This window comes from Watersipora subatra, chromosome 5 (genome assembly GCF_963576615.1).
Source record: "Watersipora subatra chromosome 5, tzWatSuba1.1, whole genome shotgun sequence".
Lineage (NCBI taxonomy): Eukaryota > Metazoa > Bryozoa > Gymnolaemata > Cheilostomatida > Watersiporidae > Watersipora > Watersipora subatra.
In genome coordinates this window covers 57,307,434-57,335,396 of record NC_088712.1, presented here as the reverse complement: position 1 = coordinate 57,335,396, position 27,963 = coordinate 57,307,434, and the positions used below count along the sequence as shown (strand labels likewise).

Here is a 27,963-nt window from a genome sequence, read left to right as displayed (position 1 = left end):
TTGTCTCGGGGAACGTACAGATTGGATTCTGTAGAACCAACTCAACCAAGAATATGATGTCACTGCTTTTTACCTGCTTGTATATATCATGCCTCTTTGGATCAGCTTGGTAAGTGTTTATCGCAGATGCAGAGCATTCAAAAGCTTGTGGCTGTAGGAAATTAATTTTACAGATGAACTTACACAAAAATTTAGTAAATTTTATCAAAAAAGTTTTTTTTAATTATTTGCAATTGTATGCGATGTCTGGTGTGAATGCCTGCCAGGATGTTTCAAGTTTAAAATGTACAAAACTTGATCACAGTTAAAATTCTCAGCAAAAAAATTTAGAAGAAAAGATGTCACGAATTGCTATCATTGCTATAGTTGATAGCAGCTACTTTGTTCAAGTTGTAAACCGTGTCTCTAATCTGTCTTTGCTATGTGTGTCTAATCTGTTTCTACTACGTGTCTCTATTCTGTCAGTCTCTTTGCTACTAGAGTCGTCATAATCACACTTTCACTAGCTCTGAGCGTTTTAGCCGGGATTCAGTTTTATGGATGTTAATCATGAAGCATTCTGGTAATCAGATCACCTCAAACATTAAAAACAATTGCAAATGATAGAAAAATACTGACACTTTCTGAGAAAATCTATTAAAATATTGTGGAAGTTCAGTTTTAAGATTTGATAAACCTCACTTTCAGCTAACTTATTCTGTCTGTGCAGTAGCTGCATTAATACAGTCACTTATCTATCTAGTAATATGTCTTTTGTCACCACTGGCCACAACTTGAGTAACATGCGAGAGAGAACGAGAGAGAACGATTGTTTGTGCTTTCAATTCAATAACATAATTTAATTGTTTTATGTTTGCATAAGAAAGCCGCTGATGTGAGATTGCATTCTGGGTAAATCATTTATTATTTTCTGTTGCGTTATTAAACAAATAAAGTTATTTGTGTCAAAAAAACTCTTCAAATTTTTTTACATTATAAAATTCATTAGCAATTTTATTCAGATAATGCATTGAACTAAATTTAAGTTTTATTTTATTTTACTATAACTTAATGTTTGCTGATAACTTATTTATTCTCATGACATTTAATAGTTGCAAATTGTTTACATCAATAAAAATAATACTTAATAGAATTTTTAACTAAGTGCGGTTGGTCAAATGCTTGTTTTCATAGACCTCCTAACACATTACATGTAAAATGCTAAACCTGAAACCCCTCAGACGTCTATTGAATTGTTTATGAGTAGTCTCACAACATTCTCAGATTGTGAGATCATTTTGAAATATTTAAAAAAACATTTTTTTGAGCTGCTGTCTCAATACATCTCGTAAATATATTACACAGCTCATCGTCTGTCATAGCCTACTCGTTGCGGCATTGCTTATGCTGTGTCCACCAACTTCCTCAGAGAGTACTACACTCTATCCAGTTTTTCATGAATAATTTGTTATGGAACTAAGGCTATAAATTTACAGTTGGCCTAAATATTGAATGTACAGCTTTTATTGCCCGGCAAGTAAATGTCTGAATAATTGCCAGTTGTCAGAGTCTCTGTTCACCAACCGTCATATGTTATAGTTTTGTAATTAAATTGTCTTTTGAATAAAACCTCTGATTACATTTAGATATGTTGTGATAAGACTAGATAGAAATCCAGCATCTCACAGTTACAAAGCACAGGCTAGACGTAGCGTAGATTTCTTCATGTGAACTACATGTATAATCTTGAATAATTTATGCATAGCGCACAAGCTTTGATCTTCGTTCCCTTTGGCTTCCGCTAAATCTTAACCTCTTCCGCTTTCAATGATAATGAATCCTAATCAATTTATCATCCAAACTTCTAAGACACTAAATACTGTATTTATCACATTAATTTAATATTTATTGGTTTTTAAAATCTTTATTTATTATTACTAGTTGCAGTTAAGTGGTTCCTAAATAACATAACACAATATCCACATTTCAACTGGTTTTATTGGTTATGAGAAACATATATAACAAGGCCCCTTTCAACCTTACTGTTTTATATGATTTTTTTAATATGACAGGTGACAGCATCTCAAACTGACATTGAGTTGCACAATAAAATATCATTGTCTTTAGGTGCTGACATGTTGAATAGATATTGAACAATAAACTATATAGCTGATGCTGGCAAAGTGAAATAATGTATTTGTTTCATTCAACCAGAGCTAACTAAGACCCACATTTGGACAACATATTTTGCCTCTGCAACTGTCATTTCTCTCTAAAAAGAGGCGCAGTTAGCAAACTGATGGCTAGCTGCAAAATCAATAAATTTTTCTTATGCATCTTCATGCCATATTTGTAATAAATTTTATTCTCACTTGTTTAGTTGAAATTGAAATTAGGCAAATTTTTTTACTACCTTGCATGCTCGCTAGTTGCGCATTGTATTCATTTCTAATTAGAAATCAGTTAGTGCCTGTTTTACTGCAATAGACACCTGCCACTACCTGTTTTACTACAATAGATGCTTGATAATATCTTCCTTATAAAAAAGGCACAACTGCCTGCTTGCCTGCTTACTGCAATAGACACCTGCCATTAGAAGGCACTACAGGAAACACTGCTATTGCCTGTTTTACTGCAATAGACACCTGCCATTGCCTGCTCACTGCAATCGACACCTGCCATTGGCTGTTGTACTGCACGAGACACCTGTCAATTTTTTCCTTACTAGCAATGACACATGTCAATGGCTGTTTCACAGGGCCAAGTTTGGGATATTGGAGTATAGACACAGCATTCACCTTACAGTAAATGAACCAGACTATCCGCAGCTCTCTCTCAGCAGCTTAGAGCGAATAGCCAACTCCTATATTGATGAACTTAAGTAAGTGAACTTACTGGCGACTCTACTAAGTCTAACACAGTTTTAGTAAGATCATCTTTATACCTGAGTAAGGTGAACTAATAATAAGGCAAAATCGAAGAATATAGAAAATGCTCCAGAGACTGTACATAAAACTGCTCATTTTACGATAAACCAGAACAAACCAATCAGAGGCTAGATTTAACAAACTGGAAATAGAGTAGCTCACAAAGATCGGCAAAAGCCAGTGCAAAGTTAAAACTATTAAACTGTAAAAATGTGGTTGACCATCAAGTAATTTGATGATTGAATGTAATGTAATCAGTTGTATGATAACTATAATAGGTGTAACATTATTATATACCGTAAAACATAAAAACATTTTCTTAGTGTCCAGATTTAATCCAAGTTGAACGGATAAAATTTACCTAGTTTAAAGCAAGTTGTTGCACACACAGATACAGAATTATTGTGTAATATCTTGAAAAATTCAGAGCTGGAAGTATGAAATCATCTGAAAATCATCTGAATTACAAATTTCGTAATACATTCTCAAATATTAAAACAACCTTGCTATGAAATATTCGACAAAAAATTGTGGATATCACTTTTACGGTGTACATTCATTTGTAATGAGCAATGAGTCTTCTAGTTCCTCAATTGTCTTTTTCAGACCTTTTTTAGGTGTCTGAAACAAATTGAATGTTTAAGGTTACATAGTCATATTGCATAATACATAGTTTATAATGCGTTGTTTATAATGCATAATGCACAATGCATAGTGCATAATGCATAGTGCGCAATGCATAGTACATAATGCATAGTGTATAATGCATAGTGCATAATGCATATTGTATAATGCATCGTGTTTGATGGATCATGCATAATGCACTGCGCATTAAAAACTATGTTGAGCACTATGGTGCATGCAACTGAAGTGGTTCACTCAGCATGACTATCATTTGTGTCATCCTCAGGATGATTTCTTACGAGTCTTGAAACTCAATCAAATTAACAATAATCATTACAATATTTGCTCTTGACAGCAGATCATGCCTGATTGAATTTATTGCCTTTTGCAGTTGTAACAACTATTGCTGTCCAACAGTTCTATTTAATGCTTACTGTTTGTAGAGGACAGAGTAACAATCTAGGTAAGTAAAAGTTATGGCCAACTAAAACCTCAAAGGTTTTTCCAAAATTTACACATTTGAGCTGGTTTTAGCATTGGCTGTGTTAGATGTATATAACTAGCCCCATCTCAACCTTAAGGTTTTAAAGACTTTCTGAAGATAACAGGTGCTGGTATGTTAGGCTGTCACTGATTTGCTCAATAAAATACCATTGGTTCTAAATGCTGATATCTTAAAGATTAGCTTACACAAAAGTTTTAGTAGGTTTTATGCGAAAGTATCGATATTTTTCTATCATTTGCGATGTTTGAGGTGGTCTGCCTGCCAGGATGTTTCAAGATTAAAGTTGACAAAACTCGATCGCGGTTAAAACGCTCAGAGAAAATTATGTGCAAAATATGTCGCTAGCTCCTATGATTGCTATAATTGATATCGGCTATTGCATTCAAGTTTCAGCATTACATATAGATGTCACAATCACACTTTGGCTTGATCTTAGCTTTTTGACGCGATCAAGTTTTGTCGATTTTAATCTTGAAACATCCTGGCAGTCAGATCAACTCAAACATCGCAAATGATAAAAAAATACCGATACTTTCTGATAAAATCTAATAAAATTTTGGGCAAGTTCATCTTTGAATAGATATTAAATAAAAAACTATATAGCTGATGTTGGCAAAGTGAAATATTTTAAATTTTATATTTAACCAGGGTTAATCAGTTTAAAAAAAATTGTTAGTAGGTTGTAGTTGTAGTTTTACATTTGCGGGATGTTTCTTTGCTACTCAACTATTGTCGTTAAAATTGATCTTACATATTAGACCAAAAGGCTTGCAGCTAATGTGTGTATTACATGGGACGTCCCTTAAGGCTGGTTCACACTATATCGCCATTTGTCAGCATTTTCCTTTCAGGGTTCATTGTCGATTATGTGAACCGTGAACTGATGGCATTGACAAAGCAATGTGGACACGTCGGGAAAGTTTGCAGCTGTCAAACTTTCCCGATATTTTGCCAAGCATCGACGACCGCCTTTCTAATGTGACCCATTTCGACGATAGCAATTCGGGGTCGCGGATAGCGTGATTTATTCATATCCATTTATGATAGTTGCTGCGGAGCTAGTATTTAATTCCAGCATGCGAAAACAAAGAGATTTCTTCACGAAAATTTAAAAAGAGAAATGGAAACACTACGCTACGGAATATTTCCTGATGCAAACGGAATAGGTTTGAAATAGTGTAAACAGTGTTGTGACAGATGATTACTGAAGTATTGTGGTATCAACACCGATATATGGCACTATAGTGTGAACCAGCCTTTAGAATACTTTGGTAACACAAATGTTATCATTCACAAATGTTAATCTACATTAGTAGGTAAACTGTTTAATTGATCCTGTAGAATATCAGAAAACTATTATTGACAAATACTACTTCATAGAGATTTGCAGAAGTACCTGATTACCAACAGATACTGGAATAGAGTAAACCATAGATATAATAAACCATAGATATAATATAAAGGGTTTATTATATCTATGGAGTAAACTAATTTAATATTTCTGATATGAGTCTGTAATAGTATCTCTATTAATAATTTCTACTATGTCTTGTGTGTCTATCTGTTACTCTGTGTGAACGCAATAAGTTCCCACATTTTCAGCTGGTTTGGTCCAATATTCACGAACACATGCTCCGCACATTTCTCCAGGTTCCTACACTTACTTACTCTTAGAACTCTGGTTTCTGAAAACCGGCCTCTTAAACAAATATATGCTCAGAGACTCGAGAATTAAGCATTGTCATCAATGAATGCATTTATGGATAGTGTCATGGAAGCAGTGAAGCGACTTGCATTGAAAACCTACAAGGATGCTGCAGGCTAGCTGGTTCAAAATAAAAAACATTCTGAGCAAAGTCGAGCTCAATGCTAGTTTTACATATTTAGGCCAAAAAAATAAAATTTTAGCAGTCCAAAATAAGAACGCAAGCAATGATGTAAATAAAAAATAAATTTAAATATAATTTTCAAAGTCACATAAAATTGACAAGCAGAGCAACTTTAAACATAAATGTAACAAGTTTTAGTTAAAAATGATGAATTAATTCAAATAATTATTTGATTCACTGTTTTAAGTCAAGGTCTTTGCTGAAATGAACTTGTCAGCTATTCACTTCATTTGCGTAGTGATTATTTCTAAGCTCTAAGAAATTTGTATAAAAAAATTTCAGTTATTTTTGGGACAGTTGTAATGCCTGCATGTACCTTGAGTAAAATCTTTGATCGTGGTATTCGGTTATAACTTGTAAACAACACAATTTTCTCTAGTATATAACAACATAGTCTTTAATTGTTTTAAAAGTTCGGCATCATAGATCAGAATTATTAACAGTAATCAAACTTTTGTCTATGAAACTTCCAAATAGAAGGATTCTTTTTACAGTTCCAAAACAGGATAACCCGTATGATACTGAGCCCTTGTGTGAAGACGCGTCAGTGTACAGAACCATTGATGGAACTTGCAACAACTTGGTTAGGAGGTGGTATGGCGCTGCCAAAACACCCCTAGGCAGAATGACATTACATCGGTATCAAGATGGTAAGAGATTGTATGCTGACCTATGCGTATAGCAGCAACCCAGCTGCCATTTAATTTGTAGTTTTGTTCAAAGATTAAGGGAAATACATTGACAGGAATGCTTAAAAAATTCAAAGTTTTTATGCTTCTGGATATGTTTTAACAGCACTGGTTAAGTGTACTGGTTACTGTTTTAAGTGTACGCAGGTTCACTGAGCCGCTAACATTAAGTTTTAAATATGTTACAGGTTTAGAGAGCCAGTAATATAGAGTGTATTTGTTTATGTGTTGCCATGAAACAGTGGTAGTTCACAAAGTGGTAGTTCCTAGATGTAATGCAAAAAAGACTAAACATAAATCATTTAGGCCTACATGTATATGTGGAAAATCTGTATGTACTATGTCTGATCTGCATGTAAAAATGTATTGTTTATTATTCATATTTATGCTTAATGCTACGTGCACAATTTTTAGTCAATTGAAATCTTTGAAAAAACAAAACAGTAATTTGAAGTTGTATGCCATTTTAGCTCCATTTCGCATTTTAAACAACAATCAGCTCAAAACTATTAAAACAAAGCCAATGAGTTTGGTAAAAGTTTAAAAAATTCAATCTTCATTCTATATTTTATTCATCATAAAGTTGTTTCAATGGTACCCAGGATTCAATGCACCGACGAGCCAATATTTCTTCTCTCCTGGCGAGCTGCCAACAGCGAGACAGGTGTCTACTGGAGTATTGACAATTCGCAGTAACAGGAGCGCTAGAAACACTCATCTACTAATGAGCTTTGGCCAATTCCTTGACCATGACTTTGCTCTGAGTCCAGAATCAGGAGGTGAAGGTGGCCAGGAAGAAATTAAGTAAGTGGGCACAAATCCTAATTGCTAAGTTCTATGGCATTTTTGTTTGGTGTGATTTATTATCTTACAAGTGTCCTACCGCCTTAAAGATGAACCTGTACAAAATTTCTGTAGATTTTATCAGAAATTATCAGTATTATTTTATCATTTGAAGTTGTTTTTGATGTCCGAGCGTTTTAACCACAACCAAGTTTTGTCAAGTTTAATCTTGAAACATCCTGACAGTCAGATCACCTCAAACATCAAAAGCAATCACAAATGATAAAGAAATACTGATACTTTCAAATACTTACTTAAATTGTATGCAAGTTCATTGTTAACATGTTAAATCTGATTTGCCATTTAATCAAAGGTATACACTGAATCTTTTTTTGCACCTGATATGTAGGGATTTTATGACTTATCTTCTTATGTACATGAATTTCTACACATTCCACAATATTGATACATTAGAGTGTGTTTCACGATGTATTATGCTGTGCTATTGTTGTTTCTGTTATTTGAAATGCAATTTATCATAACATCACTCTCTGTGTATTGCGTACACAGTTCACACACTCTTTGTATGGTTATTTTCGTGCGGCTAGGCCAGGCAGTGGTTTCAGAGAAAGTTATTGTTCTCGTAAATGATTGTCTCGTTGGTGAGTATAAGAACGATCAAAAATTTTATATCTGGCAGTTGTAAATCTTTGGTTGAGATGTTTTACGGATGTTGGCAAGGTCTCTCCGGTGTACTATACTGATGAAAACTTCTGCATATACATCTATTGCATGTGGATTCATTGCGTGAACCCTAGATCAGTCTGCATGACAAAATATTAAAATACCTCTATTGTTTAGATCTATGTGCATTCATAAACTGGAGTTATTGCCTAAAACTCGCTCTCAGCAATATACAGTCGGCTCTGTAAATACTCTTTTGATGGCCAGTGAGAAAATTTATTCCAGATATTTTAAATGAGAACAAAAACCTTTTAACTCCTTTGAGGCTTCATGCAGTTTGCGTAACTTTCATCTCAGTCTGAAGAATAAACCTTTTCCTTCTTGTTGCCAGGGCGCAGTGTTGTGAGGTTCCAGTATCCCAGCACGTAGGAAACCTCTCAGAGTGTCTCCCCATATTCACACCTAATGATCCAGTCTTCAAAAGAACCTGTATTCCATTTCTGCGCTCAGCTCCCATTCCTCCATTTCCAGGCGACCAAAGTAAGTTTTGCTGATTCGTCTGAGCTTACCATCTGATGCTGTTACTGTAGCGAGTTTTATATCTTTGCAAATGTCCAATGCATGGTGTTTAGTTTTGGATGTTTTAGTAAGAAATGCTGCCTATGGCTATAAATGGAAACGTCAGGAGATGGCAGCCTGGTTTTTAGCAAAAAACATATTTATCTAAATGTATGTTTGGTTTGCTTCAGGTATGCAAATCAAACCACAAAACTCTAACTAACATGTTCATGTAGAAAGTACTTGTATTCACGTTTAAATATTATATGTCGGTATTGCATGCGGACACACTTGCATCATATTTACGCATACACAAATTGCCAATAAAGTACTATATATATATATATACATAAAACTTGGACAGATATGAACCATGCATGCACTAAGCGCAGTAAGGAAAAGGCAAAGATACACGCTCAAAGTATATGCATGATACATATCTCAATTGTCAAGGCTGCTTCATGGGAACATAATTCCTTCCATGATTAGCAGGTTTTAAAACAGCGTCGAAGTAAACCAGTCAGCAATTATTGCACTTTACTTAAAACTGACTGTTTTTAATAACTTAGTAACATGTTTTAGTTAGTGTATATACTGTGGTTTGAAAAAATTGTAAACTTTATTGTTCATCAATAAATGTTGGAACGCCAAAATATTGCAAAAATTGTGGCCTAATTAATCTAAAAACATTGGCTTCTTTTATTTTTTATATTTATAATATATTTGCTATAGAATTTAGCTATTAGTGCACATCATAGCTTTGCTTTGGTTAAAACAGGCCAAACTGTTCCACCAAAACAACCAGCAATATTCACAAAGTCACACTTATTTCTAATACATTTACAGCTTTCAACACAAGTTCAACAACAAATAACATTTAGCATGGCTCTAAGCAACTTGTAAAAGCAAATGATGGTACACGCATATTTATTCCTTTCCAGATATTCGTCACCAGCTCAATGATCTCACAGCTTTCATTGATGGCTCCCAGATATACGGTAGTACCAATTTAAAGGCCATATCTCTTAGAGAATTTGTTGGTGGGCGACTCAAGGCACAGGTCAGTCAAATTATACCAACAGTTTCCTGTAAAAAAATCATGAACTTTTATAGGAAATTCTTTCACATGACAACTTGACTAAACATGCTTCTGCATGCACATCATCTTTTAAATTTAGACTTGAGCTCCGCTTGAAAATTGAGCAAAATGCATTTGCACTAGATGTACCAGGGATTTTGCAATCTAACAAAACTACAGTTTGCCTGCAGGAAAAAATGAAGTTTTGTTAGATTGATTCTATTTTGACTTTACAAAATTTCTAGCTGAAACGCAGAGTTTAGGAGGGCTCTGGAAATACCCCCCTCTTAATTTGTAGAACTGCTGCTAGCATAAGTAGATTTACCACCTTAACAAATTTAGCTGCTTTTCTGATCATTGTTAAAGAATGGCTTCTAAATAAATAAAATAATGTGCTGAGCCTTTTCAAAATGTTACAGAAAGTGTTTAAAAGCACATCTGGCAAGAACCTTTCTACAGTTTATTTATCTGGTTGACTAATGGCCGGCCAATCGCATTAGGTAAATTTGGGTATAGGATGTTCAGCAGAAATGTCTACACAGATGCACGCTCCACTACTAATTTCAACTTTTTAAATTTTATCTACCAAAAGTTATTACAAATCTAAGTTAGAATTAATATACATGTAAGTATTTCTATGTATGTGTAAGGCGATATTAATCCTTTTGACAGATAATAAACTCAGAAGAAAGTCTTCCATCGAAAGAAGACAATCCCAGCAGCTGCCCAAGAAAAAGTACAAGATGTGAGTTTGTTGCGGGGGATATTAGAAGCAATGAACAAGGTGAGCCTAGTTTTCTAACTCCAAGTGTTGTGAGAGAATGTGGCGTGTCATAGAATAGCCTTAGAACTAACAAGCTTGGAAAAATAATTGAGCTTAAAGATGAACTTACACAAAATTTTAGTAGATTTTATAAGAAATTATCAGTATTTTTCTATCATTTGCAATTTTAATGATGTTTGAGGTGATCTGACTAGAGAGAGAGAAAAAAACATTGTTTCAAACTTGAAAAGATTTTTCAATATTAGAATCTGTAAAATTTGATTTCAATTCAATTACTCATAAAAAACACATTTAAAATGGCATTACACTATGTTAACGAATATCACATTTTCATGATGTTATCATTGTGATGGCTGATATCGGGTTTTGTGTTCAAGTTGATACATTACGCAAGTCTATTCTGTCGATCTCTTTGTAATTATAGATGTCATAATCACATTTTTGCTTGATCTGAGTGTTTTAACCGTGATCAAGCTTTGTCAATTTTAATCTTGAAAAATCTTAGCAATCAAACCACCTCAAACATCAAAGCCAATCACAAATGAAAGAAAAATACTGATACTTTCTGATAAAAGTTACTAAAAACTTTGTTCAAGTCCATTTTTAACGTGATGTAAAAAAACTGCTTTTTAAAGATTCGTCTTCTCTTATTTTAATCAAAAGTTAGCCAGGTAACCGCATTAGATAGCAGCATGCCTTGAAAGTTTAGGTACAAGAAAACTATGTTCTATCTATTTTGAAAGTCTTTTAATACAAAAAATAGACAGCTCCATACTTTTAAATGTGTGTATTTAGTGCACAACAACCTTATCTCGTACCAGCTATCTACACAAGATTAAAATATGTGAGCAGTTGCTGTTCAAAGAAAACTGAAGCTCTGCATTCTCAGTTTAACCAAAATATAATGTGTTGTATCAATAATTCTAACAAAAATAACTTGTTGGCTGTAATTAAACTTTCGATGTGCGATCATGCCATAAACCTAACCAGCCAGACTGAAATAGAATTGCTGACTTTAGTAGTGGTGCTTTCATAACTTCCACGAGGTTAGGGTACAGGATTGGATGCTGCTCAAGTGTTCACATTCTAATTGTATACTATGAAAGTTTCATGAAAATTATGAAATAGGATGTATGCATCATGCGATAACTGATTTAGGTAAAGTTAGTGGACAGTGGATAAGTGCAAGCATTAGTAAAAGTCATGATGTGAAATTTCTATAAATAATTTAATGTTTGCAGGCTACAATATTAGAAAAATGCCTTGCAACAAGCTCATTCAATGTATGCTAAAATGTTTTAAGTAGTAAATTATTGAACCATCAATTGAACAATCACTGTATCAGGCAGACAACTTTAAGCTCATAGATATGCTTAGAATTAAGACATTGCTGATTGCATACCTTTTTTGGAAATCTACTTTTTGACATTTTGTTGCTAGACCCTCTTTTTGAAAGGGCTATTAAAATATTGTAAGTCTATTAGACGGTGTATGAATATCGTTTATATATTTTAATTATATAAAATAAACCAGAACTATATAAAACAAGACTACATACAGCTGCTTTGGTTTTACATGTATTATACAAGACTCTTCATAAAGTACATGTATACATGTGAGATTGCAAAAGATTACAGTATTGGTGGTCGAAATACTCAATTATTGTTACTGACAACTAAAAAATTAATATTATATAACATTTAATCTATTGATAGATATAAATATGGTAATATAATTTTTACTATAATAAGAGCCGTGTCTGTCTGTCTGTCCGAAACCATGGATGAAATCTGGGAAAAAAATGCATCTTGCAGGCTTTGAACTCAGTAACTTCCACACTGTGTACCAACATGCTAACACCTGTGCTGATTGACAAACACCCACTATTACAAAATAATGCAAATAGTGATTCGCTGTGATTTCACAGTGCACAGGATTCTGGGATGCTTGCGTTTATAAGTTTAGGTTAAATAGCTGATCTGTTATGTTATCCTTTATAAAATATCACAAGTTACACTTTTTGCTAAGTTTCTTCTCGCCATTTAAAATTGAGAAAGCATTTATTAACACAAAATTCCTTCAACATGTGTGTGTTAAGAGAAAAGCAAAAAAATTTCAAGTCCTAATTGTCAGTTGTCCCTTCTCTCAACCTTCACAGAATATAATAAAACAAATCAATGACACTTCTTTGCAGAATAATTATTTTGTATTTTATAGCGACCTTGACGAGTATGCATACACTGTTTCTAAGAGAACACAACAGAATTGCAAATAAGCTGTCATCGCTCAACAATCATTGGTCAGATGAGAAAGTCTATCAGGTAAGCAATTGGCTTAAAAGAAATTTTACTATGTCACGCTTTGGAATTATATATCTGAATTTACTAGCTTCATAATTTTCTGATGGCAAGCATATAATTAGGCTCATGAGGCCTAATTTACTATTAGCACTCAATAAATGTGAAAGTTTTACCACAAAAATGTGATTGATCTTAAAATAAGTTTATCATTTTATTTAAACTAGAAAAATGCAATTCAGGTTAGGAGCAAAATAGTTCACCATCTGAGAAGCCACAGCAAATATTTTACAAAAGTGTATTTTATATGTTTATTGGCCATGAAGGAATATCTATTTTAATAAATACCATTTTTATTGTGTCCGCGGAAAAGCTATGCATTGCCACATTTTTTGCCTAATTTTATTCAAACTTCACACGAATATGCTCCATACTTTTGACCAGGCTGTTGAAGTATTTAGTTTATAAAAACTCTATCTGGTTTATAAAAACCAGCCTCTCAAACACTCAGTTGCAAGATGTCTGATTTAATATGAAAGATATTTCTTGCATCACCGAGCTTAAAGTTAGTCTTGGATATACCACTTATCGCTGTTCTAAAAATTCTATTATATCATAGCTAGGATGTGAGACACTTAGACTTTGAGGTTATGCACATTTAGGGTAGCATTTATAAATAGATTGTAAAATGAATGGATTGCTATGGCTGAGAGCATCTGTGGCCTTGTGGTCTAAAATGCCTGACTTACAAATAACAGGCGGAGGTTCAATTCCCGCAAGAACACTGGTCATAAGTGGTAAGCTAAGCAGACATCTCACAACCTTCCTCAAAGGATTGCTCAGACATGCATATAAAATTATAGATTACAGACACTATCTTTATAATAGCTGATACGCATCCCAATGATTTATCGTGAGGAAAATCCAACTGATATTGGGTAGATAATTCCAACAGAATTTCAGCCGAAAGTGAATATTTTTCTTCGAAATACAGTAATAACTAGAATACAGTTGATAATGCTTGGAAAGTGATTTTATCTACAGAAAAAAGTGGTTTATTTCATTCTCTGCTGATGCAGGAAACAAGGAAGATTGTTGGAGGTATTCTGCAAAGACTGACCTATGCTGAGTGGCTACCAGTGATTGTAGGGAAAAAATTGATGAAGCATTATGGACTCGCTATTCGTGACCAAGGGAGGTTTAATGGCTACCTTGAACATGTCGATCCCTCAATCGCGTAAGTTTAATAGTTGTATTATGGTAGAGGCCATCAGTAAATCAACTAATTACAATTTTATTTTAATCGAAAACTCACTATTAGCTCCTTAAAGCCTTGAACACACAGTGATATTTATTGATGTTGCTCTAGCAAAAATCTTTTGTTTCATAGACTTAATATGCAGAAATAAAATTGATAGAGATATTTTTATATCTTCTCACAAACCATTATTTTTTGCTTACTTTTTGCTTAGATGATATTTTCAAGTCTTTACCAGATTGCATACCTAAAGCCATTCAACTTCAATTATAAGTAAACTGTTGAGAACACAACTTTGCTCATATGATCAAAGTATCATATATAACATCTATCTTTACAAGAGTAGACAACTTTTTAATTTGACATCAGTTTTAAGAAGAATATTTTCAGTAACTTCTAAGGTGGCTAAAGGTTCTTAAAAAAGGAATACTTTGCTATAAGTTCATTTTGCTTGTATATGAATTTGAGCAAGTTCCCTTTTACATGAAAAAAATTATAAATTCTATTAAAGGTTCAATTCAGATTGTCGGACCTTTTGAATTGAGTAACTCTATTTTTACACTTTTACTGCATTGATAATTCAGAGATATTTTTAAACTCCAAAAAACATAAAAATTTTGCTTCTACTGCCCACCAACTTTGCTGGATTTACGAATAATTTCAGCACATTAATTACATTATAATTAATTAATATATTAATAATTATATACTAATTAATAGTAATTAATATATTAATGAATATATTATTAATTAATATAATAATTATATATTAAATAACAATATATAATTAATATATTATTAATTAATATATATATTAATTTATTATTGTTAATTAATTAATTAACCAATATTCATGATTATTAATTAATAAATTATTATTAATAATTAATCAGTAAATTAAAAAGCTAGTCATAGATATACTGATCAGTAAATCTAAATGTGTGGCAGTATCTTGTTCTAGTAAAGGGCTATTTAGTGTTAAACCTCAAGAAGATCACAATACGTGGGTGCACATGTTTAATGTACCTTATTTACAATTTGTAGAACAGAGTTTTCAACAGTCGCCTTCAGGTTTGGTCACTCCTTGGTGAGACAGACATTCTCTCGCTCTTCTGAAGACACCATCAGTCTAAATCAAATATTTGATTCATTCCGAACTATTCACAGACATGGTAAGAACATAAATATCCGTTTCTTATGATTTTAGCACCAACTTTGTCTAGTAACACGCAATAACAACCAATAACCATGAGAAAATTGAATAATGACCAGTGATCGGTATATATCTGCTAAGGTGTAGTCAGAACATGACAGTATACCTTCATATATTGTTTAAAATATTTTTTACTAAACCATTGGCATCTTTTTAATTTTTTAAAATCCTTTAAGAAAATTTTTAAATCGTTTTAAATGTCTTTGATCATGATTGTGATATCATAGCTGTGGAACAGTTTTGAGATAAAATTGTTGTGATTATGCTCTGTTGGCAAAGTCAGATGTCTAGCTGAATAGGTTGATCTTGAAACAAAATGTAAATACTAAATGAAATTTTACATAATTTTAATTACTTTTAGTCTTGCAAATTTTAATACATAGATTGTGTACCTTAGTTCTGGTTAATGGCAAGTTAATTCTTGAGCAGTCAAATAATGCATAGGCCTATTAATAATAGCCAATGTACCTCAACCTATCTGATTATTGAAGATTTGACTTCACACTTTACATGACTCGTTAGCAGTGCTTACAGCCTTCCAATGCAGTAGGCCCTCCTATAACGTTAACTTTCTATAACGTTAACTTGTTATAAGGTTAACACTCTGCAACATGAGCTTCCTGTAACATTAATTTTCAATTAAATTAACTTCCTATAAGGTTAACGTTTTGTAACATCAACTTCCTGTAACGCTAACCTCCTGTAGTGTTAACTTCCTGTAATGTTGACTTCATATTACGTTAACTTCCTATAACGTTAACTTTTTATAACGTTCACTTCCTATAACATTAAAATTCTATAAGGTTAACTTCCTGTAATGTTAACTTCTTGTAACGCTAACTTCCTATAACGTTAACTTCCTATAGCATTAGCTTTCTATAGCGTTAACTTCCTAAAATGTTAACTTCCTACAACGTTAACTCCGTGAAGGAATTTATGCAAAGTTTTTGCATCGTATTACATAAGAAACTCAATGTAATGTAAAGCGTTAAACTGGTGCAACTTCCCAAAGTTGATTTGAGTAATGAGAGTCTCATAGTTAACTTTAAAGTATGGTTTTCTATCTTGTCGCACTTGAAAGTGAAAATGACGCATAGGGGTGTCTGAGGTAACTTTTTTTCTTTGTTTTAGACATATAAATTTTTTTTGCGACAAAGACTTTTCTTTGAAGAAAAACAATAAACAAAGAGTTGTATTAACATTGAAGGTATGCGCTCCCCTTAACGTAAAGTTACATAATCACGGACCCTAAACCAAGTATAAGTAATAAGAAAACAGAGAAAAGTTGTCGATACAAACCAATAATACCATAGCTACTGTACAGTCAATACATTAACGAGTCAAGTTTGGAAGTCTAGTTGTTCCTTTTTTGAATGACCGAACGGGTGAGTTTGGGAAGATCTTCGAATGGATTAAGCTATTTACAGGTATTTTTGCTTCGCATAACATAAAATCCCTATAATTTAAATGTTCCCGAAACAAATTATTTACATTGTAGAAGCGTCTACCGTACTGAAATATTCTAACTGACACCTTCTGTCAACTTTTTGATGTCTGAAACCCAAAAAGTAGTTTTATGTTCGTTTGAGTACACTTACCTTACTTAAGATGTGATGAGTACTATGGCACGTAGCTTTGGAGTTGTGTTAACACTGCAGTTTATTGTCAACATTTTGCCTCATGCAGGTTCAAATGCTCTGATGAAAGGACTGGTTCAGGACCCAGTAGAAGAGTTTGACAGATATTTTTCTAAAGGAGTAAGTTTACACAGTTCTGACACATGATTGGCTCTAGAGTAGTTCCTACAGCTGACTCCTTTTTGCTGCTTATAATCGTTGAAGCAAATGAAAGGGTTTGCTAGTGACAAAATTTAGTTGATGTGACAAATGCTAACACTTGACAGTCTGGTGTGTCACGTGAGAGCATCAGGTGGGCTGAGTGACAAATGCTAACACTTGACAGTCTGGTGTGTCACGTGAGAGCATCAGGTGGACTGAGTGACAAATGCTAACACTTGACAGTCTGGTGTGTCACAAGAGAGCATCAGGTGGGCTGAGTGACAAATGCTAACACTTGACAGTCTGGTGTGTCACGAGAGAGCATCAGGTGGGCTGAGTGACAAATGCTAACACTTGACAGTCTGGTGTGTCACGAGAGAGCATCAGGTGGACTGAGTGACAAATGCTAACACTTGACAGTCTGGTGTGTCACGAGAGAGCATCAGGTGGACTGAGTGACAAATGCTAACACTTGACAGTCTGGTGTGTCACGAGAGAGCATCAGGTGGGCTGAGTGACAAATGCTAACACTTGACAGTCTGGTGTGTCACGAGAGAGCATCAGGTGGGCTGAGTGACAAATGCTAACACTTGACAGTCTGGTGTGTCACGTGAGACCATCAGGTGGGCTGAGTGACAAATGCTAACACTTGACAGTCTGGTGTGTCACGTGAGAGCATCAGGTGGACTGAGTGACAAATGCTAACACTTGACAGTCTGGTGTGTCACGAGAGAGCATCAGGTGGACTGAGTGACAAATGCTAACACTTGACAGTCTGGTGTGTCACGTGAGAGCATCAGGTGGGCTGAGTGACAAATGCTAACACTTGACAGTCTGGTGTGTCACAAGAGAGCATCAGGTGGGCTGAGTGACAAATGCTAACACTTGACAGTCTGGTGTGTCACGAGAGAGCATCAGGTGGGCTGAGTGACAAATGCTAACACTTGACAGTCTGGTGTGTCACAAGAGAGCATCAGGTGGGCTGAGTGACAAATGCTAACACTTGACAGTCTGGTGTGTCACGAGAGAGCATCAGGTGGACTGAGTGACAAATGCTAACACTTCACAGTCTGGTGTGTCACGAGAGAGCATCAGGTGGACTGAGTGACAAATGCTAACACTTGACAGTCTGGTGTGTCACGAGAGAGCATCAGGTGGACTGAGTGACAAATGCTAACACTTGACAGTCTGGTGTGTCACGAGAGAGCATCAGGTGGACTGAGTGACAAATGCTAACACTTCACAGTCTGGTGTGTCACGAGAGAGCATCAGGTGGGCTGATAAAGCACAGAAAATAACCATCTGCACAATTATTTTTTACATACAGGATTGTTGTTGATTTGGACAGGCGCTAGAATGTCAGCCGTTGAGCTGAGTGTCATGTGTTCAGATCCCACACGAAGAAATGTTTTTCCACAACATCTAACCATATCTACAAACAGGCATTGTTAATACTACAGTAGAAGTTGTTAGTCTGTACTTTCCACAACCATTGCGATACACCATAGAACTCAGGCTACGAAAGCTGAAGAATTTCATGTTAACCTTTAAATAGATCCTGGGCAGTAAACAGGCAAAGCTATTGAACACATTGGTCTCATTTATATTGAGCACAATCTGAAACATATTGCTCAAAAGCAATGCTGAGACAATTAACATTTGTGTCATATACCAAAATACCATAATATTGTATTTACGGCTCAACTGTCGTGCAGTTATGTTTAAACTATTTAATGTTGACAGCATGTGGAACTCCCTGCTATTGTTAAAATTTTCAATATAAAGCTGTCACTACGTAACATGTGTATAGCATAGAAATTTATATAGAAATGTACCCACAAACTTCAAGTCATTTATAGATAATATTATTGCATATTTAGATTCTAGATAGATTTGAATTTTTTCATCCGTTTTTTTAACTAATTGTCAATAAAATGAAAATCATTTACTGATTAATAGTACCAAGCCTGAAATTGCTCATGATTTCTTTCATTTTTAACACAAATTGCTACATTGCTTTCATGACAGCAATCCATAAACACATTTATTGATAGTAATTGTTCCTAATGCACTCTTGAGTTTCGAATCAGATAAATCGTAGTACATTTCTATCGAAAACGAAAGTTGTAAGCTTGCCAATTGAATCTTTGCTTTTTTCCATTGAAAAAACAACTACATGACGCGTGGAGCTCTTGCAGTCTGCTCTTGCAACTCTTCCTCTGCGAGTCATGAAACATCGCTATTATTTTACTAAAGATTATTATGCAAACTCTGGAGGTGATAAGATTAGTGTAGTTAGTGGAGTGTTGGCTTCCTAAGCAGAGAGCCACGAGTTCAAGGTCTATCAAAAGCAATGTTTTATGAAGCATTTTAATTATATCCCATACTATTTCTTCAGTGCAACGGTACTAGACAAGACCACAAGACATCAGAGTTGTACAAGTATATAGAAGTATAGGCAGGACCTGTTTGTTACTGAGAAAACAAAAATTGAGCAAGTGGAAAAGCTATAATTATTTGAGACTTCAATAAATAATCTTTAAGCGGATGAATGATAGTTTGGTAGCCAATCATGAACCTCACGAGCTATGAGGAGGTCCCGGATAGTAATGAGATTATATTCTCATTACTATCTACAGATCAGTGAAATCCTGTGGTAATATGAAATCAATGTCATAGTACTTCAAATGCTTACAAAAAAATTTTTGGTTTCTGTCACAGTTGAGAAATAAGTTGTTTGGAGCTGAAGCGGACCTCCTCTCCTTCAACATAAACAGAGGAAGAGATCATGGAGTAGCGAGTTACCAAGATATCAGGTAGACTCTTTCTCTTTTCCTTCTTCAAAAAACATGTTATTGCCTTAATAGAGATGGCTTTTAAGGTCAACCATGGCTTCAGAACCTTCATTCTATTGGCTTATCAGAGCAATATGAAACTTAAAGCTTGGTTTATGCAAGAAAAATTCTTTGCATCAAAATGATCTCAATTGAAACATCAAATTGCTAAATATGGCAAAGTGAATTAGAAAAAATACAAGATTAATGCAAGGAAGGCTTATCAAAACTAATCTTGACTTAAAAAAACTTTTGCATTTATATTTGTTTCAATGCACTCAAATCTTTTTGAAGGAATTCGAGGCCATTACCAACATATTAAATTTTATTTATTGATAATCTTCCTTGAAACTTAAACATTCAGTTTTATCTGTTTTAGGAGATATTTGGGACTGACTCTTTACCCAACTTATACACAGATGGTAGGAAAAACACACAGCTTGGCTGTCCTCAATGATTTAGAAGCAGTCTATCCAAGCACGTTAGATATAGAAGCCTTCCCTGGAGGTTTGTAAACTTTTGCTGTGTTTATTGCCGTTTAGTTGAAACCGGTCTATTCTTAGAGTTTAACATAAGATTTTAAAAAAATTGTTATTATTTGTTACCAGTTACCATTATTTATCTTTACCAATTGTACGAGACATTTTTTTTCCTAGGTTATAGTTTTGCTATCTTGAAATATTTTTAGCAATCTAAAAAAGTGTAGCAGCTTTGCGGTGCTCCACAACAGCACATAGTTCAGTTTTTTAAAGCATTGACTTAGTTAACATGCTGACGAAATGAAAGCTTTCTGCATTTAGTAACGTGAGCTCATAACAAATTTACTTCTGTGCTTTTATGTAAACATTAAAGAAAAGAGTGTACACGAGTACTTGTTTTAGTGAAAAAAGTTATTTATGGAAAATTGGCATTTTGAGTTTTTCAGTTAAGAAATCAAGAAAATGTGAACCAAACAAAAACCAAACACTTTTGCTGCTGACAGCATAATAATCCTCTTCAAATTAATACTCCTCTTCAAATTAAAAGTCTGTAAGTTTTTTAGCTTTTATTTGAACAAATAAAAAAACATGTTTCAGCCTACCAGACAGCGTAGTCTGAAAAGTCTAATAGCATGATGATGGTATAATCACCTGTTTATGTATTCTTGTGATTGCTTAAAAGTTTGAAGTCGATTTTAGATTAAAATAGTCTAGAACGATAACAAGGCAATACTTGCGTGTCTTTATATACATGATAACATGTTAACATGTTAGTTTATTTGTTGCCAATTAACTGTTCGCTAACCAGCATTGTCAATTATTTTATCTATTCTTTTTCTAAAAATATAAATCTAAGAATTCTTTGCTTTCAGCTATTCTCTTGAAACTGCATACATATTTATGCATTTACAATAAATAATTTTATCAGTTTTGACCTGGCAACTGATACTTCAAATTGCTGTTCAGTTGAAGTTCATATGAGAAGTAATTTTAGCAAACCAGCGCGTTTCACATCGAAAGCTTTTTGTTGGAAAAATCACTTGCAATCACTTACAGTTATTTAGTGACTGACTTAAATTAATGTGAAAAGTAACTGGAGATACTTTTTACATGACCAAAATTAAAAAAATAAATGCACTCGCCCGTATTTGGACTCCCGACTGTACAACTAGGCCAAAAAATATTTATGTGTCAAACTTTCAGTCCAGCTTTTTGCTGATTCTGATTATTTTAGTCCTTTTAGCTGATATAAAAGATTTTAGGTAGAAACCTTTTTTTCTTTTTTAAATGTTAACATTAACAATTTAAGATAATAAAAAGAAAAAGTTTATTACACGTAAAGTTGCACTGTAAACAATCTTTGTTAAAACAGTTTACATGGTACAAAGAGAAAAGCTCAAAAGAGTTGTTGTTATGGCGTAATAGGAAAACCTATTGTAAACAAAATCTGACAGCGATAGACTACAAAATAGTTTTAAACTACATCAAGAATAACAATTTGGTCATTTAGTAATACTAGCAATTTGAAAAATAATGTTATATTTATTTTTGTAAAACAAATTTTGCCGATAGCATAAGGTTATGTTCACTACCAAAATAAAAAGGATATTAGGCACTGGCAAACAACATCAAGTCCTAAACTAGGTATAACCACAGACTGTCCTGAAACTAGGTAGCGGTACTATAGGCATGTTTAGCTACAGTAGGATAGAGTGCTTCTAGCATTACTTGTTGAGTTGCTTCAGATTTTTAACATTCCCAAGTTATTTGTCTATTTAAACTTAGCTATTTTTGAACATATCAAAAAGTTATTTGTTACATTTGTATGAAACCTTGCTAATTGAGACACTAAAAATTTGTTGTCAATTGTTATGCATTTCTGTAAAATGAAGTGCTGCCTTTTAACATTGAAGGAGTGTCAGAGCTGCCGATGGAAGGAGCAGTAGTCGGAGAGACCTTCGCTCATATCATTTCTGAACAATTCTTTAAACTGAAGTTTGGAGACAGGTTCTGGCATGAATCACCAAACACTGAAACTGGGTTCAAAACAGGTTAGGAAATGTATAATTGTATATGATAACTCAATAAAAAAAGGCTAGATTAGGAGTTATCTTACTCCACTGAAAAAAGATAGAGAGTATTATGAGCTGCCCTTGAGCTTGATAAAAGCCATCACGAAGCCAATTGATGTAGTCTAGTTGAGTTAATAATATGTGAACATCTGATCAGTTCAGATTCTGATTATGTGCTGAGTCTCAGATAACTTCTTACATTAGCATTAAGCTGCTGTTGCTGGCAGTTCTTCTATGTTCAATCAGATACCTCAGAGTATGGGTGTAGATTTTCAACGTAAACTGCTACACTGCAATCATGAAAATAATCTATTGAGAGCAATGGCCTTTAAATCATACAACGACCCATACTTGAGATTTTAATTAGATGGGCATTATTACAGTACTATTAGACACAGAGCAGCTGCCCATAAGCTTGACAAAAGCCATCGTATCTTTTAAGGCTGAATTGATTTAGACTTATTGAATTGATAATATTTGAAGGCTTGATTGGATCAGAGTGTGATTAGGTGATGTCTTGAACACATTCAGTGTTAAACTATTAAATTAGTGATCAATTCAATAGTCAAGAAGTCCCAGCGCTGCTGGGACTTCTTTTATTTTCAATCAGACAGCGGCAGCAAGTGTGTGGATTTTCAACACAAATAACTACCCTCCTTTCACAACAACAGTACACAAAGGACGATAGTCTGTAATTTATGCAAAGGTGCTTACTTAAGTTTTAAATCAGATGGGTATGTGAGAGGCTGGTTCTCATTAACCAGGCAGAGCTTTGAAACAAAATATGTTGGAGATCTGGGGAAAGACGCAGAGCATATTTACTTTTTTTACCGTATGCACACATAGTTTTTATTGCAGACTAGCATTAAGCCTTGGGTTGTCTGACATTTTACTCATTTTCAATTAGATCATTCGCAGCATGCTTGCAGAATGTTTAACTCAAATTGCCGCACTGCTTTCATGACAGCAATCCATGAACACATTAATTGAGGGCATTCCTTCTCTTTAATTGTTCATTCATTGTGTATCACCTTCATGCTAAGGTGCATCCTAGAGTTTCTAACCAGGGGTGTTTAAGAGACTGATTCTCAGGAACCAGACAGAGTTTTGAAATCAAATATTTTTGGTGACACGGTGAAAGGCACAGAACATAGAGGCCTACGAGTAAAGTTTGGCTAGAGATGGTCGAAAAGTGTGTAAACACATATAATTTACACAAACTAACAGACAGACAGTGACAGAATAGGATTTGTTAATAGAAATGATGAATTCATGTATCTAACTGACAAGTGCTGAAGTCCATATACTGTGTATCGTTAGAGGTGTCAACCTGTAAACTCTCTGACAAGCAAAAGCATGTCATTGCCTTTTTAATTGGAGCGAGCAGGCTTTTAAAGAAATTTGAAGTATTTTAAATTAGTGAACCCAATATTTATATGCTGTCAGAGAAGAAAGAGCTAGTATACAACACTAGTCATGTGTAAAAATAGAGATAAGCTAAGTGTTAACTATTGAATTGTGGCTCAGTCAGCTGCGCTGCCGAAATGTTAGCAAATTTCTGAATTTGAATACCCATCGGCTATCTGTATACATACCATTTGAGTACATACTAATTTAAATCTAAGATTTATTAACATGTTTTAGCATAGCTGTCTGAGTCATCCTTCTAGGATTAATTTTCAGCTTATCTATAATTGGTTACTGACTTCCAATTACTTGGAGGGAATAGAATATTTAGTAGTCCGGGTTTTAATCAGGTTTTACCAGCTGTTCTCATAAGCGTTCTATACTAATTTACCAAAGATTTATGAAATTGCGATGTATGTCACTAAACCTTTCATAGCTGGAATAAAATGTTTTTCTTTTATCTATACATTCTGAGTTGTATTTATAATTTAATAACCAAAACATGCAAAATATTTGTTCCAACATACAGTATGTGTAGGTTAAAGCCTTAGACTACTAATAATATAAATTCTTAAATTAATAGCCTTTAAAATTTTTTAAAGGCTAATAATTTCTTATCTGACTAAATTTTGTAGCTAAAGCTTTTTAAATAAACTCTATGGCTACTTTTTCTATTTCTTATCATTTCGGCTTTAATTATGATTAACCTTTACTATAATAAGATCTGTGCCTGTTTGTCTGAAGCCACGGTTTGAATTTGAAAAAAAGAATTGCATCATACAGCTTTTAAACTTTTAATTTTCGGTTTGTCTACGAACACTAGCAACTGCACAAAGTAACTGCCTCTTGGTGTTCCAGAGTAACTGTGTGTATAGGTATCACACCTAATGATTGCTCACAGCACAGTAAACCGCTAGGATACTAGTTTATATATTTGCAATAATTCATAACTGAAACCAAGTTATATATTATACTTTATCTTTGTACATGACCTTGTGATGACCCCTAGTTGTCTTTTTTGGTATTTTATAATCGTTTGCTATGCTATTCCTTTGCCATTGACTTTCGCATGTTGAACCTTTTAGACCAATTACAAGAAATCAGGAAGATCTCCTTTGCTGCAATATTTTGTAACAATATCGTTGGTGTCCAAGTGAGGAAACAACTCCTCCACCTGGAATCTTATGAGTAAGTACTTATCTTCTCTTTTTCTGCAGGTTAAACTTATTTTCGCTAAAGGGCATAGTTTTAGGCTAAAGACCTTATAAAATATTTTGCAATAAACTATTAATGTGAATCATGGCTGGCTCGTAGCTACCATTTACTACTGGCTTTTTTAAATAATTTTTATCTCTTCCTTTGATTGAAAATTTTACTTGGTAGGTCCTGAGCATCCTTTTATGGCTGTTTAAAAATTGTTCCTACCCTATGGTTTTTTATTCAAAATAGGAATTCAGTTTAGCATCTAAACACAGTCTTCATATTTTGTTTTACCAACCATACAACGATAATTTCTTAATGAGGACAGGAGAAAAACCATCAATATAAGACGTTTTTGTTAAAATCTAAGGCCACCCTTATCCTTCCTCTTTAATTATCTAATAGTTAGCAGCTATCTTTGTTACAAATGGGATAGCAAATATAGAATCTTTTTTATTCATATTGAGCTTCAACATTCTACCTAAAAACATATTGTCAAGCAAACAATCAGATGCTGTTATGGTGTAGGATCTCTAGCTCAACTTTTTTTTCTAAAACAATATTTCAAAAATGTTTCAAAAATGTTCAACTTCAAAAAATGGGAACGCCTAACATCATATTTGTTCATAATAAACATTTTACCGCTCATGTACTTGCAACAGTACATTTTAAGGTGAATGCAAAAAAACTTGCAGCAATTTTCTGTAAATGACTGCGCTCATTTATTGTTTTATCAATTTTCTCAATTTATAGTTAAAATTTAGAGCAACAGAAAAAATTATAAAGAGCAGGCGAAGGTAGGAATGAAATTCTAATGAGTAGTTAATTAGTTTTCTTTTAAAATTTTAGCAACCCAAAGGTATCCTGTGACCTTGTTCCAAAGATGGACTTAAGCAAGTGGAAAGAGAAGACTAGTTAATGTCAGCAGCTGACGACGAAGGCAATTCAGATAAATGATTTTTGCTGACACACTTGATGCTAGATTTGTGAATAGTTGCTTTGTAAGCTTGATATTTATATTTTATTATGATGGGTCAGTGGAATAAGTAAATATAGTTTCCTAAGACTTAATCCACGATAATTAATGTTTTATGATACAAAAGCAAACAGTTTATTATTTTTATAGAAAGTTCAAAAGGATAGATAGTAACAAAACTAGTGTGTAGTAGAGACAAAGTTGAAGCAGCTAAACTCAAACTGATAACAAGAGAAAACAAACAACAGAGCTGAATAGAAGTCAGTGATACAGCCAAAACATTAGGGCAAACATTGTTGAAACGATTGACTGCAAAAAGAGGGGAAAGAAAGAGAAAGGAAAACAAAGAGAGAGGGACAAAATGGAAAAAAGAGGAAAAAAGAAAGATCGCGAGTAAATGAGAGAGGGGGTAGCAAGAGAGAGAGAAAGAGAGAGAGAGATAGTGAGTGAATGAGAAAGGGGGTAGCGAGAGAGAGAGGGGGTAGCAAAAGAGAGGAGTAGCGAAAGAGAGAGAGAGAGAGAGGGTAGCGAGAGAGAGAGAGGGGGTAGCGAGAGAGAGAGAGAGAGAGGGGGTAGCGAGAGAGAGAGAGAGAGAGAGAGAGAGAGAGAGAGAGAGATAGAGAGAGGGAGAGAGAGATAGAGAGAGATAGAGAGAGAGAGAGAGAGAGATAGAGAGAGATAGAGAGAGAGAGATAGAGAGAGAGAGATAGAGAGAGATAGAGAGAGAGAGATAGAGAGAGATAGAGAGAGAGAGAGATAGAGAGAGATAGAGAGAGAGAGAGATAGAGAGAGATAGAGTTTGAGAGAGAGAGGAGAGAGAAGAGAGAGAGAGAGAGAGAGAGAGAGAGAGAGAGAAAGAGAGAGGAGAGAGAGAGAGGGAGAGAGAGAAGGAGAGAGAGAAGGAGAGAGAGGGAGAGAGAGAGAGAGGAGAAAGAGAGAAAGAGAGAAGAGAGAAGAGAGAGAGAGGGAGAGAGGGGGAGAGAGAGAGAAAAAGAGATAGAAAGAGAGAGAGAGAAATGCGCAGTTGAAAGAATAAAGTGGCTGGTTAAAAGAAGTGTGGTGGAATGGGTAAAACAACAAAAAGAGTATAGCAGATGGTAAACTAACAAAAGAGAATGCAGTAGGAGGAAGAAAGTAACAAAAAAACTGAATGCTGAAGAGAAAAATATTTGTGTAGTAGATGAGAGAGAAAGAGTAATAAGAAAAAGAATTGTAGTATGTGGTAGAGTATTATAAAAATGGATAGTAGAAAAACACTATAATATTAAAAGACTGTACATGTAATATGGAGAAGAGAACAATGAAAACAGTTGGTGTAGAAAAAAGCAAATAACAGGAAAGAGAATGCTTATACACAGTAGAAAGTTTCAAGAGATTAAAATGTAACTCAGAAGCAAACAGATTAGCGAAAGATCAGAAGAAACTACCCACCTTCTTAGTGCAAGTGAGTAGTCAAACCTTGAATTTATTTGCTTTTCGGCACTAGAAGTTAAGTGCTATAAATGCGAAGCGGTAAGACACAACAGTATTTGGAAGCAATAAATCAAGTTGAAAAAGGGGCATCCTTGCAAAGAGATGCAAGAATCCTTATGACATTTTTGAGGTTCTGCCAAAAAACCACTGCTTACAAAGAGTTAGGCGCTGTAAGCGGAGAGAGTTCTAGGAAGTTGTTGCTACAACGATCTGCTGATAAGCACTTCTGCAAGATACATGTATACAGAGTCTTGATACCGCTCCTTAAAAAAGAAAAGTGTTTCTCAAGTATCCTGTCCTTTTCAGAAGGTAAGACCATCACTGTTGATTTATATTTTATAAAATAATTTTGCTGATAGTAGAACTAGGAAGTAGTCTTATTAAATCGTCATGCCCTCTCAATTTTAATCCCTTAATGTTAATAGGTAGATTAAACACCATCAAGAAAAATCCTGATAATGCAATAGCCTATTGCC

At 34.2% G+C, this 27,963-nt stretch overlaps 1 protein-coding gene across 1 annotated transcript; it reads left to right on the top strand.

Annotated features, from left to right (window-relative positions):
• The first annotated feature begins 12 nt into the window (after positions 1 to 12).
• Positions 13 to 26,109, top strand: LOC137396198 (chorion peroxidase-like). Its single transcript, XM_068082358.1, has 17 exons — positions 13 to 109; positions 2,738 to 2,860; positions 3,974 to 3,993; positions 6,419 to 6,574; positions 7,216 to 7,417; positions 8,472 to 8,620; positions 9,580 to 9,698; positions 10,389 to 10,500; positions 12,718 to 12,821; positions 13,877 to 14,034; positions 15,100 to 15,227; positions 16,955 to 17,025; positions 19,768 to 19,862; positions 20,260 to 20,387; positions 22,273 to 22,410; positions 24,924 to 25,026; positions 25,888 to 26,109. Exons 1-17 carry the CDS (start codon positions 54 to 56, stop codon positions 25,955 to 25,957), a joined length of 1,932 nt encoding a protein of 643 aa, XP_067938459.1. The 5' UTR covers positions 13 to 53; the 3' UTR covers positions 25,958 to 26,109.
• The last annotated feature ends 1,854 nt before the right edge of the window (positions 26,110 to 27,963 follow it).

What these genes read in the sequence shown, in the direction of transcription:
- LOC137396198 (XM_068082358.1), top strand. Translation starts at nt 54, where the DNA reads ATGATGTCACTGCTTTTTACCTGCTTGTATATATCATGCCTCTTTGGA. An exon ending in CAGATGAGAAAGTCTATCAG is followed by an intron (nt 12,822 to 13,876) that starts GTAAGCAATTGG and finishes CTGCTGATGCAG; the next exon opens with GAAACAAGGAAGATTGTTGG. An exon ending in ACAGATATTTTTCTAAAGGA is followed by an intron (nt 17,026 to 19,767) that starts GTAAGTTTACAC and finishes TTTCTGTCACAG; the next exon opens with TTGAGAAATAAGTTGTTTGG.